We start from the raw sequence: 20,526 nt of genomic DNA, 5'->3' as shown, positions 1-20,526 counted from the left end.
GACTGTATGAAACCCACTGCCACGGCAAACCTCGTAGTGGGTCCTACTGCCCCAACGGAGCGGAGCCGTGCGGCGACCACCGCCACAGCGGCCATGCACCAGCAGGGCGGACGGCCTGTTGCCCCACAGCACCCATGCTGCGAGACTGAGCCCCCGTGACTCCAGACCGCGCCGCCCCACCAGCACAAAGCCATAGCAACAATGGCCGCCACACAGCACCAAAATGAAAGGAGCACTGAAACTCACCTTCCTCCAGCTCTTCAGTGAGAGCCAAAATGGACCAGCACTCCTCCCATTTGGCACAGGTGATTTTAATTAGCAGGAGACTGCAAAGTAAGGGGTCTAGCCCATTTTGGCTCTCACTGAAGAGCTGGAGGAAGGTGAGTTTCAATGCTCCTTTCATTTTGGTGCTGGTGCTGTGTGGCGGCCATTGTCGCTATGGCTTTGTGCTGGTGGGGCGGCACGGTCTGGAGTCATGGGGGCTCAGTCTCGCAGCATGGGTGCTGTGGGGCAACAGGCCGTCCGCCCTGCTGGAGCATGGCCGCTGTGGCGGTGGTCGCCGCACGGCTCCGCTCCGTTAGGGCGGTAGGACCCACTACGAGGTTTGCCGTGAAGTGGCAGTGGGCTTTATACAGTCTGATCAGAATGTTAAACTGAAAACCTCATGTTCAGTATATACATTTTTGCCTAGCGGCTTTAGATCAACGTATGATTTTGGGATGTGCGGTTCATGCTCTTTTTTTTCTTTTTGTACAAACCATAATAATGTTATCTTGTGAAAAATGCGAGGATTCAGACACCATTCTCCTTGATGTAGAGTGTGTCGACTTAGAAAGTCTGCCTGTTGATTGTTCTCTCCTTTGATGTAGATGGCAGAGAGAGATAACAGATGTTTTTTGGTCAGGATCAAGATGTTCTCTGTGGAAGACATCAGAGCGTCTGACCGAGTACCCCGTTGTCTGTTTAAGTAGGCCACTGTCGTAGTGTTGTCTGAACAGACTCTGATGTGATTTCCTCAAAGCTGTGGAAGAAATGGACGCAGTGCATAGTTTACCGCATTCAGCTCTTTTAAATTAGATGAATATAGGATCGCTTCTTCATTCCATATTCCCTAGCAGAAATTATCTCCTATATGTGCGCCCCACCCGTGGGGACTTGCATCAGTAGTCGTAGTCAAAGTGTGGGATGGTGTTATCACCCAAGGGACACCCCCCATTAAATGCTTACTATCTAGCCACCATAATAAGCAAGCTAGGACCTCCTGTGATAACGTTATTTTTGCTTCAAGGTGGCCAAGGAATTTTCTCTGTTCCCGAAGAATTTGGTGTTGCAATGTTCGGGTATGGAGTTGTGCCCACTGGACGGCTGGAGTACAGGAAGAAAGGGATCCTAATAAGATCATTCCTTCCCTCAGGGACATTCGAGGTTTGTGAATGGCAGCAGCTACTTTTCCCTCTATTAGAGATATTTTCACCTGAGGGAGTAGACATCTTTGTTTTGTAGAATCTAGATGGAACCCTAGAAATGTCTGGAGGGAAAGTGGGATAAATAGGGGATGATTAAAGTGTCCTTTTGACGAAGGTAGGCCATCACCTCTAACATTAATTTGGTGAAGATTCTTGGTGCCGTGGAGAGACCAAAGGGCATGGCTGTGTACTGGAAATGATGAATCTCCCCTTCGAGTTTTACTGCAACTCTGAAGTATCTTTGATATTTGTTATGGATAGGAAGATGGTAGTAAACATCTTTCAAATCAATGCCCCCCATTTTACAATTTGGATAAAGGAGCTTAATGGCAGATCTAATAGATTCCATTTTAAACGTATAATTTTTAATAAATGTATTGTTTCTTAAGATTTATAATTGTTCGGAAGGACCCATCGGGCTTAGGGATTAAAAATAATGGAGAGTAGAACCCACTACCCTCTTGTCCCTTTGGTACTTTTACTAAGACATTCTTATGTATGAGACTTTGGATCTCAAGTTCAAGGGTCTGTTGTTGTATCTGTGAGCTGAGGGTTGTTAGAATGAAAGAATCCTGGGGAATTTGGAGGAATTCTATCTTAATCCCTTCTCTAATAATATTTAAAATCCAGGAATTTGATGGTAACTTGCCATTGAGGAAAGAATAGTTTTAGCCTACCCCCTACTGGGGTGACTGTTTTTTTAATATTTATTGTCTCTACGGAAGGGGGGGACTTTAAACATAGTACCCCTCTGTTTTTCTTCTTTTGTGGCCCACCGCGATGGTCTTTAATTTTGTCTCCTTTTCCCGAATGGTCTTCTCCTAAAGGTCTTCCTATAGAAAGGAATTGAGGGGTCAGGGAAGGCTTTTTTCCTTTCTTTTGCTTTTTTTAAGGATCTCATCCAGAGCTTTTCCAAACAGAAACTCACCCTCACACGGGATAGCACAGATTTTGGCCTTCGACTGCGTATCCCCCTTCCAACTCTTCATCCATAAGGCTCGTCTGGCATTATTTACTAGACCTGCTGATCTTGCTGCGAGGCGTAGAGAGTCAGCTGATGCGTCAGCCATGAAGGCTGCCGCCCTTCTAATCAGTGGTATCGCATCCCGCAATTTTTGTCTAGAGACTCTTTGTTCAATCTGTTGGTCTAATTGGTCAATCCAGACAAGCATGGATCTAGCAGTGCATGTACTAGCAATTGCTGGTTTAAATATGCCTGTGGAAGCTTCCCATGATCTTTTTAATGACGATTCCGCTTTCCGATCTAGAGGATCAGAGAGTAGGCCTGCATCCTCAACTGGTAAAGCTGATTGCTTTGAAGTGGAGGCGACCGCTGCATCCACTTTCGGGATCTTAGTCCATGATATAAGCTTATCGTGACTATAGGGGTACTTCCTTTTGGAGGCTGACGGGAGAAAACCTCTCTGATCTTGTTTTTCCCATTCCCTCTTTATCAATGCTTTAACCACAGGGATTACTGGGAAAGCTCTCCTTGTCCTCTCCGTTAACCCTGCAAACATGATATCCTGCGCTGTTTGGTCATCCTTTTTATCTTCACAACCTATTGTTTTCCTGATGGATTTTACTAGGTTGTCAACCCCATCGAGGGGAAAACAAGACTGAACTTCAATGTCAGACGGTACTGAAGATGAGGATGATGCATGTGAAGAGTCAGAGTGGATTGCGCCCCCATCATTGGACTCAGAGCTGGATACTATTTTTTTCTCTACTGGTTTTCTTAGGGGGTGCGTTGGCTTGGGTGATGGCCTGTAACTCTTCCCTGATTATGGCGCTTATATCTGTAACGGACATAGATGGACTCTGCATGGTCTCACTAATACATTGTTTGCAGAGTTTTTTAGGGTAGGAATCTGGGAGAGGTTGATCACACAAAGCACACTGTTTGTTTTTGGATTTTTGTTTCTTTTTGGCCTGGGGGAAAGATGTTGTGGAAAAGAGTGTGAGCTTAGTAGGTAGAGAGTTTTTACACTCACCCAGTGAAGCTGTATGGTACTGGACCAAGTGGCCGAAGCGCCGTTCTGGATCTTGAATCCGTAGCATCGCTCCTACGGCTGGCGTCCGAGGACCTCCTGCTGGCTAAATCACCTGCTGGGTCCAACGTCTTGCCTGGGGATGACATGTTGCATCGCCTGTGCGCTCGCAACCATCCCCCTTTTTAAAGGCAGAAAATTCCGTTTTTTTTTTCTGCGGTGTACTGCGCATGTGCGAACCGCGCTTTCCCCCACCGCTGTGCTGAATGCCCGGAAGTGCTACAATTACTTCCAGGCAGGTAATGGTGGCTTACACCGCTCTGCGCATGCGCGGCCACGCTCTCACCTCGGCCCTGCGCATAGAGCGGTGTTCCGGCTGCTGCTGCCGCTGGGGATCGTGTAATGGATCCCGGACCCCCATATGCCGGCCCGCGTCCCGAGCCTCCTTCCTGGCCGCACATCCCCGCAGGGCTCCACAGTGAGACCGGGCGGCCTCTCCCGGACCCAGCCATCACATGTGCCGGACAGATGAGGGGGGAGCCGTCTAACGGAGTTTCCCCCGACGCTGCAACTGGACCGCATCCCCTGCCGTTCCCGCAGAGACCGCACAGGCGGATGCCCTGGCCCAGGTATGAATAGTAAAAAGAACCTAGCACTCAACTTGATGCTTTCGTGCAAATTTTATTGTAGTACCCAATAATAAACGTTTCGGTCCTTCACACGGACCTTCGTCAGTAACGTACTATATTGTGGTGGGTGAGACCATAGGGTCACAGGGCACTGTAAGTAGCGGCGTCTTAGAAAACTTAGAAAAAATCCGGATACCGCGTCTGACAGCGGCACGATTCCTCACACCTATCAGCTTTCTTCTGGTCCGGATTTTTTCTACGTTTTCTAAGACGCCGCTACTTACAGTGCCCTGTGACCCTATGGTCTCACCCACCACAATATAGTACGTTACTGACGAAGGTCCGTGTGAAGGACCGAAACGTTTATTATTGGGTACTACAATAAAATTTGCACGAAAGCATCAAGTTGAGTGCTAGGTTCTTTTTACTATTTGTACGAAGGTGTGGGAACCTAACCTTAGCACCATTTCACCAGTAGTGCATACGTTTTTTCTATCTGGCCCAGGTATGGTCTTCTGTTTCGGAGAATCCAGAGATCCTGTCCCCTGGGAACAGGAAACCTAAACTGAGGAGGAGAGGCGGACCGCCCCTTTTATTCTTCTGTAAGTTTCCTGTTCCTTGGGGCGGATCCCTATCTCTCCAGTGGGTGCTGTCGTGGCGAAGGGTAAAAAAGGACATTATGAGATCACAAAAAAACGTTCACAAAACTAATTGAAACAGTTATTTTAATGGATAATATACAATATAACAAATAGAGATTATTAATAAACAAAAAATGGTTCCGTCCATAAATAATATATGTACAAGGTATCAGGAATCACTGCTTTATATATAACAAAGATAACTACAGATTGCGCAGACTGCAGACCTGCATGACTGTGACCTCCAGTATCCGGTGACCCCCATATTATATCAGATAACCTTCATGCTTTGTCCTATTGTGAATAAACGAGGACCTCGGTGCCCTCTCCGGACATACAATGGCGACTACTTGCTCTCCTCTGCCATTAGGATGCGTCCTGCTCGCTGACTTTGGTGGCAAAACATCTTGGAAATATCCCGATGCTGCCATTGCAGTGACCCTCCAACCATTCTTCATTTACTGTTGGGGACAAAAACATAGTGAGATGTAAATTCCAGGAAACACCAAGATAAGATCCATTAAATAGCACCTGGAGGCCCCAATAACCTCCCAACTAATCCCATCATTCACTGGTGGGTTATGTGAGTAATGGCAGCCTATAGAGCGGGTCCATGATATGATTGTCCCCACAGTTCTGTGCATGCTGGTCAGGCTCTACCTCCTTGTGTCTAGTATACTAAAGATGTCCCAACCCCTGGTGCCTGCTATAGCGGTCACGCTTCACCCTCTTGTATCTGTTATAGCGGTCACGCTTCACCTCCATGTGTCTGCTATAGCGGTCACGCTTCACCCCCATGTGCCTGCTATAGCGGTCACGCTTCACCCTCTTGTATCTGCTATAGCGGTCACGCTTCACCTCCATGTGTCTGCTATAGCGGTCACGCTTCACCCCCATGTGCCTGCTATAGCGGTCACGCTTCACCCTCTTGTATCTGCTATAGCGGTCACGCTTCACCTCCATGTGTCTGCTATAGCGGTCACGCTTCACCCCCATGTGCCTGATATAGCGGTCACGCTTCACCCCCATGTGCCTGCTATAGCGGTCACGCTTCACCCCCATGTGCCTGCTATAGCGGTCACGCTTCACCCCCTTGTGTCTGCTATAACGGTCACGCTTCACCCCCATGTGTCCGCTATAGCGGTCACGCTTCACCCCCATGTGTCCGCTATAGCGGTCACGTTTCACCCCCATGTGTCCGCTATAGCGGTCACGCTTCACCCCCATGTGTCTGCTATAGCGGTCACGCTTCACCCCCATGTGTCCGCTATAGCGGTCACGCTTCACCCCCATGTGTCCGCTATAGCGGTCACGCTTCACCCCAATGTGTCTTCTATAGCGATCACGCTTCACCCCCTTGTATCTGCTATAGCGGACATGCTTCACCCACTTGTGTCTGCTATAGCATTATGCTTTACCCCCTTGTGTCTGCTATAGCATTATGCTTTACCCCCTTGTGTCTGCTATAGCGTTATGCTTTACCCCCTTATGTCTGCTATAGCGTTATGCTTTACCCCCTTGTATCTGCTATAGCGGTCACACTTCACCCCCTTGTGTCTGCTACAGCAGTCACGCTTCACCCTCTTGTGTCTGCTATAGCGGTCACACTTCACTCCCTCGTATCTGGTATAGTGGTTATGCTTCACCCCCTTGTGTCTGCTATAGCGGTTATGCTTCACCTCGTGTCTGCTACAGTGGTCATATGCTTCACCCCCTTATATCTGGTAAAGTGGTCATACTTCACCACCATGTGTCTGGTATACTGATGATGTTCCACCCTTTTGTCTTTGGCATAGTGATCAGACTCCACCACTTTGTCTTGTAAAGTGGTTATCCAAAAATGCATTGCTCAACAAGGGGCAACATTAATAAGGAAATGTGTACAAGGTCCTGGAGCATAATGGCAGTGATGACCATTCTCTTGCAATACCATTCACAGCCTACAGACCAGAGTGGTGCTGTTTCTGCACTCTTACAAAGCCACTTTAAAGAAACAATGTGAAGAAAAACCATAGGAAGGAAAGCATTACCTTCAGAGAAGATATCAATTAAATCACCGTGCTTAAAGGGCAGGTCTTCAGGTCCCTCCGCTGTATAAGTATAGATGGCCTTCATGCGAAATAGGATGGGCCTCCCCACACAGCAGGAGTCCTGCACAGAGGAGTAGGCTCAGTACTCTTTATACATACAAGCTTAAAGGGGTTGTGCAGGATTAGCTTTTTTAAATTATTTTTGTTAAGAAACAGCAAAGTAAATGAAGCAGGACTGCAGTACCACACACAACCTGAGGATGGATGGGGCGTAGTTTTCAGAAGAAAGCAGTAATGTTTAACAATGCTGCACAGAGTGACGTCCAGACGTACTTACCTTACAGCACAGCATCAGTCGCTTGTTGTCCGCTTGTGTCCACATCCCTGGTAGGTCTCCGTCATCCTTCACCAACGTTAGATGTTTACTCTCACTATCCCTGTAACTGATCGATACATTATCAATGATATACAGCCTTATGTACTATGGAGGAGGAGCCACCCAAAGTTACTGTTACCCTGCAAATCTCTAAATATAATTTACATGGGATAATTAGACTGGTATTTATATCCAGAGCTAAAAATAACAATTCTGCAGATCAGCAATACCTGCCATAGGGCTTGCTATTGCGATATTTAGTCTGGGAAGTCTTGGAATGTGTTGAGAATGATAAAACCTAAAAATTATCAACGTAAATCATAACTAATATCCCACAGAGTTCTGGAGTTGGAATGATGCTCAAAATCAAAGTGGAAAATTAAGTTACAGGCTGATCCAACTTCAGTGGAAATGCCTCAAGACAAGGAAATGATGCGCAGTAGTGTGTGTGGCCTCCTTGTGCCTGTATGACCTCCCTACAATGCCTGGGCATGATCCTGATGAGGCGGCGAATGGTCTCCAGAATGCCTCCAGCCTCTGGACACTATGCTGACAGAGAAAGCAAACCTTCTTGCCACAGCTCACATTGATATGCCATCCTGGATGAGCTGCACTACCCGAGCCACTTATGTGGGTTGTAGAGTCCGTCTCATGCTACCACGAGTGTGAAAGCATAACCAACATTCAAAAGTGACCAAAACATCAGCCAGAAAGCATTGGTACTGAGATGTGGTCTGTGGTCCCCACCTGCAGAACCACTCCTTTATTGAGTGTGTCTTGATAATTGCCAATAATTTCCATCTGTTGTCTATTCCATTTGCACAACAGCATGTGAAATTGATTGTCAAACAGTGTTGCTTCCTAAGTGGACAGTTTGATTTCACAGAAGATTGATTTACTTGGAGTTATATTCTGTTTAAGTGTTCCCTTTATTTTTTGAGCAGTATATAGGAATCATCCAATAAGAATATCAGATAGGGAGGGAAATTAGTGCTGTCATGGAAGGTTCCTAGAAACCTAGAATACTTTCCATACACACTGTAACTCGGGATCAGTACAGGATAAGCAATGTAATGTATGTACACAGTGACAGCACCAGAGAATAGTGAGTGCAGCTCTGGAGTATAATACAGGATGTAACTCAGCATCAGTAATGTAACGTATGTCCACAGTGACTGCACCAGCAGAATAGTGAGTGCAGCTCTTGGGTATAATACAGGATGTAACTCAGGATCAGTACAGTATCAGTAATGTAATGTATGTACACAGTGACTGCACCAGCAGAATAGTGAGTGCAGCTCTTGGGTATAATACAGGATGTAACTCAGGATCAGTAATGTAATGTATGTGCATGAGGTGTAACGGATAAAACAGGACACCTTGTTGCCCTACCTAAGTTCAATTTTCATCTTCTCCCCTTGCTGTTGCAGTTTGTCCCTGAGGAGGCGCTGTAACTCCTGGTAAGTGATATTCTTGCTCACTGATAGATCGACAGTGAACTCCGTGTGCACCTGTATTGTAATGACATCCTTCTCTAATGGTGCAGGAACCTCTTCTTCCATGTTACCTTTGTCAGTTCCTGTTATTTCCTGTCTCAGAAAAAAAAACGCAAATGTTACACAGGGGTAAATTCATTGTAAATAAAAGAGAGCTTAAGCCTAAAACTCAGCAGGATTCCCATAAGACAATGCATTTTTTTCATCTAGTTTTAGAGAGTAGAAAAAAATCGTGGCTATATTGTCTGAAACAAGAGCCACTCTTATCCATGAGCCATGACTGGTATTGATCTTCTACTCAAGTGAAAGACTAAGATGCAATATAAAACACATCCCATAGTTACGGGTGGTTCTGCACCTACACAATTGCCTCAAGAAACCATGAGACAGAGAAGAAACACACAGGAAAACTGCCTCTATCTGCTTGTATCATTTATATGTAAGCCTAGAAATATCCCTGGAGTCCTGGGTTCAAGCCCCACTAAGGACAACATCTGCAAAGAGTTTGTATGTTCTCTCCGTGTTTGCGTGGGTTTCCTCCGGGTACTCCGGTTTCCTCCCACATTCCAAAGACATACTGATAGGGAATTTAGATTGTGAGCCTCAACGGGGACAGCGATGTGTGCTGCTGTAAAGCGCTGCGGAATATGTTAGCGCTATATAAAAATAAAGATTATTATTATTATTATTATTATTATCCCTCTCCCCAGTAAAGATCCTGACTAGACTCTTCACCTTTTCGACTTCTTGCCTGACTGATGCACAACTTTGCAGTGTGACAACCATTTCTACCCTCTGAAGGGGTCTACAAGGGGCGGCTTCCGTGATCTCCGTGGGTGCAGTCAACTCCACTGGTCTGGGATGGACAGATGCCTCCACTATTTGGTTTTCTTGAGGAGGAACACTCTTCATCTCGTCTTCCTCTTGGACCATTGTGGTCAACACTTGTTCTTCTTCAAAATTTGTATCTTCTCTTCTTGGGTCCTAAAATACGAGAGATAGTTTTAGCACAGCTCAAAAACAAACAATACTAAAGTGACTATTTCATCTCCAGAACATGTGATACCTGATTGGGTACCCATGGTTTCGTCATCTGCCGTGGTGGTACATGCTCATATGATGGCACATTACCTATAATAGACAGTAAATTAGCACTATTTACCAAAATTTCTGACCTCCGATATAGCCAGAGATGCTTGTTACACTCGTATGGTCTAATTATGATTGAATATATCTATGAATTTCAAAGGCCTTTTGGTCTAGTCGCACCTATAATCTATGAGTCAACTATTGCATTTTAAAGGGCCTCTGCCATTAAGACAATCAGCCCGAGGTCGGACCCTTACTAATTATAAAGTGTCAATTTAAAAGGATGGGAATATCTTTTTTTTTTTTTTTAATAAATAGACCCTCAAGTGCCATTCATAGAGGGGAGCACCTGAAATGTAGCATGCAAACAGCTTGTGCCCCTTCTTGAAGTGAACGTTACTCTTTGGTGGCTTTCAAACAAGTCCACAAGGCTAGACACAAGAGCTCACACCAGTGCAATTTACTATCCCACTACCAATCCAGGGCTATACAGTGCCTGATGTAGTTGTCTACAACAAATGGGTCAGTCTCAGATTTTTTTCTAAAAAAAAAAACAACAACTATTCCAAGTAAATCCTGTACATTGCTCACCAGCTGTCTTTACATTGGGTCTAGTGGGTGGCATCTTCATGGGGGGCAGGGGAATCCCATTATTAATTTTCTGTTAAAACATACATAAATAAAATCTTTACTAAAACTCTCAGAAAAATTCATAGCCCGACAACCCCTTTAAAGAAAAAGGTGCTGTACTTACCTTCATATCGGCTTTAGGTGCGTCCACCAGTTCCAAAATGTTCTTTGGAATGAGAATTTTCTATGAGAAAGAAGCAAAAAGAGAAATGTTAAGTGGGGTTAATACAGTGATACGACGTGAGTTTCCATACACAAGGCACCTACTTGCCCATCATGGATGACAGTTGCCCAATCTCCATGTTTGTGCAGTACGTAGACGATGCTATTGGCCTTCATGGCCACCTCTCTGGAGTTTTCAGGATAATAATGGACCATAACGCGGTGGTATCCAGCATCCCGACCTCTGTGAGGGTCACAGGTTACAGATTAGGTCCCTAGTGCTGGGAAAACGCTTAATTATTTGCATTAAGGAGAAGAAGATGAAGAACTTACGGGCATGGCAGGTAAAATCCAGGCTTCTGCGGCAGAGGAGACATTTCCAAAAATGGTAATTATTTTGTAATGAAACACAGATTATCTAATGCAGTAAAGGTCTGACAATCCAGAAATCAGGGTCTCGATATTGTAAATTTCATTTCAGAATATAGGTCTTTCAATAAGAACTTACCTGAGGACGGAGGGGCTCAAACCCACTGTACTGGTCATTGGGAACCACAGACGAGATGACCTGCGTAGAAAAATTGGGAGTTGAGTAAGGATTGTAATGAAAAAGATGGACAGTGGATGCAGGGGAACTGTAGTGAGTGTGCCCTATGGGTAGACTGACCACTTGGGCACTGGGTGTGGGCTTATAGCATAGGGTCCAGCAACCTCTATGGTGTGTTTGACTCTGACAGCACCCTGGCAGGGAATGGAGACGTCCGGTTCAATTTGTCGCCCCACATCATGGCTCCAAGTGTTGTAAAGGGGACATGACTTTTTAGGATTAAGTGCTCAGACCAGCCCCAGGTCTAAGAACACAATCGCAGAAACATCTGCTCTCATGTGGTGCCTTTTGAGAGTAATGTCACTTTGCCTCTTTCTGCTGTGTAGATACAAAGCTAGATTCGACACATTCTGTTATGTTCTGATACAAAGTTGCCCTGAAGGTAAATAATCCTTTATATGGACCTTACTGAGTTCTAGACTCTTGCTGACAAGTTTATTTAGTTCCTGATATTTATAGACCGGGGGTTGAGTCATTTTATGTGGGACGCGCTTTTCTCACCTTGGGTTTACCCAGGAAATCTATAGAATTCAGCCGCTCCACTTCCTGCTTTCGAGGCCTGAAGATTTTCCCGTCTGGTATGGGGATCGGCTGCAGCAGTTGTCGGCTCTGTAGGAAGAATACACAATCCATGGTGATGTCACCTCTAGGATGCAGTATGTAAAAATATCATTATAACAAGAGTAGCAGGAGTCTGGATACTAAGGATCCCAGGACAGAAAACTTTGTACAGTGTGAGATGTATAGGTACCTTGTCTACAAACACAATAAGTATATAAGCATGAGAGTCCTCTTTAACCCAGCCCTCATATCAAATGGATTCACAGCAAACACTGTAAAAGGAAAATAAAAAGCAGGCTGTTTCCTGGTGAGGGTGAGGCAAGAAGGACTCACATGCTCTCTCCAGGAGAAGGTGAGGCAAGAAGGACTCACATGCTCTCTCCAGGAGATGGTGAGGCAAGAAGGACTCACATGCTCTCTCCAGGAGAAGGTGAGGCAAGAAGGACTCACATGCTCTCTCCAGGAGAGGGCGAGGCAAGAAGGACTCACATGCTCTCTCCAGGAGAGGGCAAGGCAAGAAGGACTCACATGCTCTCTCCAGGAGAGGGCGAGGCAAGAAGGACTCACATGCTCTCTCCAGTAGAGGGCGAGGCAAGAAGGACTCACATGCTCTCTCCAGTAGAGGGCGAGGCAAGAAGGACTCGCATGCTCTCTCCAGGAGAGGGCGAGGCAAGAAGGACTCACATGCTCTCTCCAGGAGAGGGCGAGGCAAGAAGGACTCACATGCTTTCTCCAGGAGAGGGCGAGGCAAGAAGGACTCAAATGCGCTCTCTAGGAGAGGGTGGGGAAAGCAGGACTCACATGCTCTCTCTAGGAAAGGGTGGGGCAAGCAGGATTAACATGCTCTCTCTAGGAGATGGCTGGGAAAGTAGGACTCGCATGCTCTCTCTGAGATGGCTGGGGAAGCAAGACTCACAGGTTCTCTCTAGGAGAGGGTGGGAAAAGCGGGACTCACATGCTCTCTCTAGTAGAGGGTGGGACAAGCAAGAGTCCCTACATGAAACTGCATCATCATCAAACCATCATAAACTTTACTTACCCGAATTTGATCCTGTGCAGCTTCTAGCTTGGCATTCTTAATATCCCCTGGCAGCCAAATGACAGCTTCATTCATCGCCTGCTGAGCACTCTCCCATTTCCCCAGGTAGCAGAGTATAACCGCAGTGTTAAACAGCACCTACACCAAACAACAGGGTTAGAGGCCATTACAGCTGTCTCAGCGCTGCCACCTAGAAGGTCAGCCTGGGCATTGCTAAATCAATGGCATCTCTTGAGCTGCCTTCATACCTCCCAGGTGTAGAGCAGGTGGTTCAGACCCAGCTGCTTGTAATCTATAACACTGTTGTTTCTGAGCTGAGCCCTCGCCAAGTGGCAGTCAGCCAAGGCCTTCTCATACCTGTCAAAGAGTTCATAGCATGTTACACAGTAATCCAAGCACAGACCAAAATCAAGTACTGAGTCACAGATCAAATCAGCGGCGTGCAGCAGGAGGGGCATCGGTATACTATATCATACCCTTGACTGCACCAACATTTACACAAGAAACCACAAGGTTGTTACACACCTCACCTCCAATCACCTTACCATCAGCCTATCCACAAACAGGCAATATTTCATAATAGAAAATTGACAATAGTGCAATTCTCTAGGATTTTTTTTTTTAAATACCCCCAAACGGAATAACTTACCACTTCAGCTTAAAATGCACGTAGCTTCTCTGGAAGAAACCAACGGCCAGACATGGGTCCTTAGTTACACACTGACTGTACGCCTGCAGGGAGCGAGAGGTTAAATATTACAGTGCTCATTAATATATTAGGGGCTACTATCCCGCAGATGCTGTGCTCTGTTACTGTACCCAAATGCCACGTTTTGGCTGAGGTTCGTCCAAAGACATCACCAGTGTGCAGTCATACCGCCAACTGCTGTGACTTTTGAATGCTTATTTAGGGGAACCCACCTTTATGACAGCTAGTCACCTCTCCTGACAGGTCTGCTTTGATGAGCACTAGTACTTCCCTTCATATAACAATTCTGTAGCACGTTTTATTACAATTGTTCAGTTCCTCCATTGATCCTCCTGGAAATGAATGAGTCATGATGCATTTCGTGCAATCTGTGCTGTCACACTATAGGGCTGGGGCGCAACATATCAACACATCTATACATTTCCAGGAAGAATTACAGAGGGACGGCACAAAGTACAGCTCACTGAACATTACTGCGTAATCAATATGTCCTTATAATAATCATTCACTGAATCATGAACAGGATCACCGACTTCACAGATCACAGAAATATGTGTAATGCATTTGACTTCCTTGTCCCAGGGTAACAAAAATACCTTATATACCACTCCTCATAATTATATTCATTTCTAGTCATAAAATGCCAATCCACCATACTCACTGCATCTCCTGCAGGTACGTGGCACCACAGATACCAGGAAGCCTTGCACCTGACTCTAATGCAAATTTACTCTCTAGTTTTATTCAGATTTCCAGAATTTTCTTATATACTTTGGGGTGAATATTATGGAAAAAGTTTTGCTTGTTTTTGTATGTAATTTTTAAATAGAATCCGTCCGTCTACAAGCGATTTTCCAATTTTACGTCATCCCCTAAAAGAGTGAGACTTTTCGTCATTGCAGTTTATAAATCTAACCTAGACCTATCTGCATCGCTAACCACGACCTCTCCCCACCGACTTATTAAACGGGCCAAAAAACAACAAAAACCAACTAAATATTTTCCAAAAAATAATGGTCCCAATTCATTATTGCATTTGCGCCTTTTTTTAATCTAATTTTGGTTGTTTTATATTTGAAACAAATTCTTATTTGAATTTTAATTTTTTTTGTAACATATATATAGATGTAGTTTGGAATTATCAGATATTTCTAGCTGATTTATCAATTGCTACTTTTTAAAAAGTTTTAACATTTTTTGCAGAAATGTATTCCAGTCCCCCGCTGGAGTGATTTTATGTATGTCTGGATTTTTTTTGTTTATTTAGCTAAAAGTTAATTCTTGCCCTAAAAATAAACACCAAAAAGCAGGTAAAATGCAAAACTAAAAAGTATTTTTGATGTTTAACAAAACTCATAAAACATGTGAACTATTTTGGTAAAAAAAAACATCAACTAATACCACAAGACAAAGAATAGTGACGTCCATGCAGTCGTTATCCACTATTTGGTCCCTATATAATATAATGAAGAGGAAAAATCCAGCGTAAAAGCAGGTAAATAAAATGTCCAGTTTTATTGAAGAAATAAATCACATCCATGTACGGTAAGTGCGGTTCTGGTCACAGTGGATACAACCTAAACCTAGATCGTCTAAACAACCATGAATAAGGCTCATCAGAGCTGAAACGTGTCATTGTATCCACTGTGACCAGAACCGCACTTACCATATTTTTATGGGTGCAATTTATTTCTTCGATAAAATTGGACATTTTATTTACCTGCTTCCACACTGGATTTTTCCTCTTTGTTTGCCTCAGCCGGGTCCCAGGCTTTTCCATGCGCTTCTCAGCAGGATTGTGGCTGCATCAACAGTGAGCTGACTCTCCTTTTCCCCTTCTCCACTTGTTTCCATTATATAATATAATGATACACTGTATATGTAACTATCATAATACCCAAATATAATAATACACTAGATAAGGACTGTACCTATGTATTATAATGATACAGAGATACTATATACTACTGTACAAACACCACTGTCCAGTTAAACTACAGAATGCCACTGGGCACCAAGTGTGGGAAATCTTGGCCACTGGCAGTGGCGCACCTTTCAGAGGTCACACACCCTTTATAGCAGCCACAGATCTCTCGAGCAGTAACTATTTCCTAAGAAACAATGGCCCAGCTTCCTCATTTGCGATTTCTTAAAGACATCATACTTTTCAAGTCTTGTGATCTGAGGACAATTTTTGCACCAAATTCATAAACCTTCTGAGCCACTTGAAGGAGTTTGAAAATAAATAAAATCACTAACTAAAAACTGCATTATATATTTTTGTCTTTAACCCTTTTCTGTGACTTTTTAGGGCAAAAAAGTCACAAATCCTCTAAAATGCCACACATGCATGTCAAATGTCATGTTAATCCTCAACTGCGCAAAAATAAACTTCAGCAGAAGCTTTACTCCAGGCAGGGAGTAACGTGAGATACACCACACAAAAAAAGAAGGCAACATTTGGAAAAAGTCTCATTCCATGAACCAGTCTAAGCAAACTTGTCTAGGAAATCTAAAAAGTACTGAAATCACTAAAAAGAGCAAATTACACCAGAAACCTGAAGAAACAACAATGATGAATCCTGATACTACTGATACTGATCCCTTTGTGAGGTCAGATTTTTTGGGCCGCACCTGCAGAGCGCTCAGGAAGTCATCTCTCAGAACATGAATATATCCAATATTAAACCAGATCTTGGAAGGAGGATCCTCAATGCTGGTGAAACTCTTCAAGGCAGAGTCCCAGTCGCTCTTCTCCGTGGCCAGGACTCCTTGGTGCCAGCACTTAACCAGATCCTTGTAGGGCATCTTTCTTCTAGGACAGTACAACCAGGATATAGGAGCAGAATGGAGCCAGATTCAGGTAGAAACAGGTGTATGTACGAGCCTCGGTCTATCAGGAAGTGTGAGCGCTCCTGTCCCTCCCTTAGTAATGACAGAGCCGTCTATGAAACTGCAGCCTGTCATCAATGTGAAGAAATCGGGACTTTCTTGTTTACCTGAAAGGACGGCTTTGTGTCTTGGCTTCCTTATCCAACTTATAGATTACAATCTGCCATTTGCCCCAGAGCCGAGCCATCATACCTGTATAATATGTGCACACCTTTTTTTTTAGGTTCACACTAGACATTTTTGTGCAGCAAAACTTGCACTCTTAACAAAAAAGAAGCAGCGACAAAAATGCATGTTTTGGAGTGATTTTTGCCATTTTTTGCTGCGTTTTTTAAGGATCCCAAAGTTCAGCTTTGCTTCCACCACAGAAGGATGAACACAGGTCACCAATACAAAACCTATGTTCATGAAAAAATACAAATACAAATTAAACAGCTGGGGAAGGTGAATTGTTCTGGAATAATTTACCTAAAACACTGGCAGTGCATTGAGTTTGTAGGACACTGTTTAACTTTCACACTTTAGTCAGCCATTGAGTTCCTAAGGCAGTCTGATCTCACACCTTGGTCAGCCACAGGCATTGTTCAATCTCACACTTTTGTTGGCCAATGTTTACTTTACTGGTACTGTAAAACTCAGCTGAAAATTAGCATTAAAAAAACGCAGCAAAAGCAACTAGCGTGAACTTAGCCTAACAGATTTTGGAGCATAAAGTCTCCAAATTCCCTTCAAAACCATGGAGGTTCTGCTCAATTTGCGCTGCCCTTCGACTCCCATCCCATGATGGGAATTTACAGCGCAGGTGCTGGGGACGTTAATGAAGGCAGAGGAGGCAGCGCTCGGCGCACGGAGGGGCCGAGTGATGGCTGGGAGGTGTTTGTGTCCGGGGGAAAAGACATGCCCCCTGGACATACTACAGGTATGGCGGGCAAATTAAAAAAAACGACTATTGCAGTGTTGGAAGCGACCCCAAATAAAAGAGCCACCTTGACAGAATGCAGCATTAGTGCTGCACAAAGTGGCTCTTTTAGTTAAAAAAACCAGGGGGGTGACAAGTTCCTTTTAAAGCGGTTTCCCAACTTAGTACATTTGTCCCCTATCTGTATAAATGTGTCCACTGGGAGTTTGGGCCTCTACTGAACCTCAAAACAGGCAAAGGCAAGTGTGCAAAATGGTACTGATGGAGAAAGTTATCCTGGCTGGCCCCCAGTGATTCCACTTTTATCACCTATTCTGTCAAAGGATAAAATTTTGTGAGAAAACTCCTTTACCAGTGTAGAGGTTTACCCTTCTGTAGCCTGGAGATAAAAGTGGCTATAAAGGGGGTCTGTTTCAATGTAGGACCAAGTATATCTGCGTGTTAAATGGACAGCTCAATTATTATATTGTAGTGCTGCAATTCACATGTGGGGGTGCCACAGAGAAACCATTGATAAGGAAATAATCATCATAATTAAAATAGCTCATGTAATAAAAACAAAAAACTCACAAGATTTTACCGCATGTTTAAGACCTTTAGGGACTTTGTGATTATTTTTACCATTGCCAGATTTCAAGATCCATAACTTCTCTGTTTCCATAATACAGCTTTTAGGGGAAGAAATATATTTCAAATTACACACACTTTTTTACTTAAAACTTTCAAGGTAGAACAAAAACAAGTGGCTAAATAAAAGAAAAATACAGCGTTCATCAAAGGGGTTATTATGTAATTTTTTTTCCCCAAACAAAGAAAAAAAATAAATCTATACACCGCTCTGGAGCTCTTCACCTGAATGGCACCAGCTTTCCACTTTCACCAGGTGCAGCGACCACATGTTGCTCTGCAACACTCCTATTTGGAAATGAAAATACTCACTTGCCTCTCTAGGTTAAGAGTGGACACAGTACAAGACCCTGTAAACACCCCCCTTTCCCATCTCAGCTTACTTGATCTTGGTGACACTGATTTGTTACAAATGGAAAAATGGAGCTGGATAAATCTTTCAGCCTTTTCTCCCAGGCCACAATTCTCCGGAGTCAATTTTTGGCCCCTGTAGTGCAGCAGTGTCCTCCGGAAAGTTCAAAGGAAGCGTAGTTTTACTGTCCAAAAAGTCACAAACAAATCAAACGGTATCCTATGGATCGAAGTCGGGAAAAAAATACAGTCCGTAAATGCGCCGGGTTGCCGAGGGTGACTGCACCACCGTATCACGCTGCAGGGGTGCCAGGAGTTCGCTCCGCTTGGCTCTATGTTCCCTCACACAGGCTGAGATTTTGCAGAGCCAACTGTTCTGCGACTTGCAAACTCCACAATGACACACCCAACCCTCTGCTGCAAGGGTCTTTACAAGAACCTGTGGCCATAGGACACATGGAAAACCTGACCCGGGGAGGAAACGGACCGCCCCACTACCTTCCTGTAGTTCGCTTAAAAAATAAAAGCCCATGACAGGTTTTCCTAAATCTGCCCTGGACAAATAGCTTGCCCAAGGCCAACACTCACTTTTATTCTGCATTGCATACTGGGGGACACATAGCGACCCTCGCATATGACCCCGGTCACTGCCTCACACCACTCAATGCCTCAGTCCCTGCCTGATCAGAGGAAATCTTCTATACTCACAGATTTCCAGAAAGATTTCACCAGAGCTCAAGAGATTTGCCATTTCTCCAGGATTCCTTTTCATTTTTAAGTGTGCATAGTATGGGTTAAATGCGCTATATTTTATTGTTTAATAAAGGAGATAGATCTTCCAGGGTTATGCAGATCCTGTCAAGATTAATCATTACAGTGGCATCGTTTCTTCAGGAGGGGGCACATCTCTACCTTTTTATTGGTCCATAGTGTTACGCTCAGGGACCAGGAAAGCGAGATACGTGGACCCACTGGACCGAAACAGCGAACCTCCCCAGGACGAGTGGACCAGGTGGACCGCCCCCTATACAGGGAGTGTTAGGAGCAGGCCCAGGGGAGACTACTGAACGGCAGCCGGTACCAAAGTACAGGGAAAGGAAAAGGTGAAGCGGAACGGATAACGGGAACTGACAAGACAGACAGAGAATGGAAGGACAAACCGGAAGACAGGATGGAGACACGAGACCACGGAAGCGCAGGAGACGATGGCGGAAGGACTAGGCAGAGGATCTGGAACACCGGGAAGAAACGAAGGTACAGGAGAACTGGAGCTGCAAGGGAAGCACGGAGACAGTTAAAGAAAATACACAGAAACGGAAAGTCAGAGACAAGCAGCAGGGAGGAAGTAAGGTACGCTAGGAAGCGAGGGGGCCAGAGGCATTTGCCAGAAAACAAATGACAGACAGGCACAGTCAAAAGGAAGAGGCGGCCTTAAATGCAGAGTGGCAGGGTACCTTCCGGGTCATGGTCCTCCAGGACCACAGAGAGCAGGGGAAAGAGTGTCCAAAGAAAAAGGCAGAGTGCGCATACATGTGCTCCCAGTAGAGGGCGCTGTGGACGCGCAGGAGCGCTGCTAAGTAACGTCAGCGCTGCCAGCGAGACACAGAGCTGACCGGTGCAGGAAAGGCAGAGTGCGCGTGCGCAGGACACCCTAGTGCGCGCGCGCCCGACAGGAAGCAGGAGACGGGAGAGCGAGCAGAGAAGGCGGCGCTGGAGAAGGAACAGGAGCGCGCCGGGACGCCGAGGAGCGGTAAGTAAAAGCGGACAGCAGGGGCCGCGGCGGTGATAATGGCGACCTGACACATAGATTAATTCAAGGTGTTATTTTGCCATTTTTACAAAGAATTAAAGAAAAATAAAATTGAAATGGTTAGCTCTCGGATAGGTCCCTTCGTGTGCCCATTGACCCCTGCAATAGAATTTAAATATTTTTGGTCACCTTGGTGACTAGAAAGTCCTATGCACCAGGGCTGTGGAGTCGGAGTCATGGAGTCAGAGTTAGTTTTGGTTGGAGTCGGAGTCGGTAGAAATGTACCGACTCCAGCTTTAAAAAAAAAATGTATTAATATTTCATAATTGAACTTTCAGATGAATTTTATAAATGTTACTCAAATATATATGTTCTTTCAAACTATGAACAACAGTGATAAGCAGTTCTGCTGGAGATAGAGACATTTCTTAAGGTGCCGTCACATTTAGCGACGCTGCAGCGATCTAGACAACGATCCCGATCGCTGCAGCGTCGCTGTGCGGTCGCTGGAGAGCTGTCATACAGACAGCTCTCCAGCGACCAACTATGCAAAGTCCCCTG

At 44.9% G+C, this 20,526-nt stretch overlaps 1 protein-coding gene across 1 annotated transcript; it reads right to left on the bottom strand.

Annotated features, from left to right (window-relative positions):
• Window positions 1-4,794: 4,794 nt before the first annotated feature.
• Window positions 4,795-16,362, bottom strand: NOXA1 (NADPH oxidase activator 1). The gene is made up of 16 exons (XM_069747677.1): window positions 16,061-16,362; window positions 13,367-13,449; window positions 12,966-13,074; window positions 12,718-12,855; window positions 11,619-11,726; window positions 11,019-11,078; window positions 10,844-10,869; window positions 10,616-10,754; window positions 10,473-10,532; window positions 10,310-10,379; window positions 9,696-9,760; window positions 9,365-9,613; window positions 8,526-8,722; window positions 7,095-7,200; window positions 6,758-6,878; window positions 4,795-5,188 (listed from the first exon to the last, which is right to left on the bottom strand). Exons 1-16 carry the CDS (start codon window positions 16,232-16,234, stop codon window positions 5,094-5,096), a joined length of 1,800 nt encoding a protein of 599 aa, XP_069603778.1. The 5' UTR covers window positions 16,235-16,362; the 3' UTR covers window positions 4,795-5,093.
• Window positions 16,363-20,526: the final 4,164 nt, after the last annotated feature.

This window comes from Ranitomeya imitator, chromosome 2 (genome assembly GCF_032444005.1).
Source record: "Ranitomeya imitator isolate aRanImi1 chromosome 2, aRanImi1.pri, whole genome shotgun sequence".
NCBI lineage: Eukaryota > Metazoa > Chordata > Amphibia > Anura > Dendrobatidae > Ranitomeya > Ranitomeya imitator.
This window is presented reverse-complemented; position numbering and strand designations above follow the sequence as displayed.

Bases quoted from the DNA above. Each gene is read 5' to 3' on its own strand.
- NOXA1 (XM_069747677.1), bottom strand. From the start codon at position 16,234: ATGCCCTACAAGGATCTGGTTAAGTGCTGGCACCAAGGAGTCCTGGCC. The intron at 11,079-11,618 runs GTGAGAAAAGCG...TTTTCTACGCAG, and splicing joins ATTTCCTGGGTAAACCCAAG to GTCATCTCGTCTGTGGTTCC. The intron at 10,755-10,843 runs GTAAGTTCTTCA...TGACCCTCACAG, and splicing joins GGATTTTACCTGCCATGCCC to AGGTCGGGATGCTGGATACC.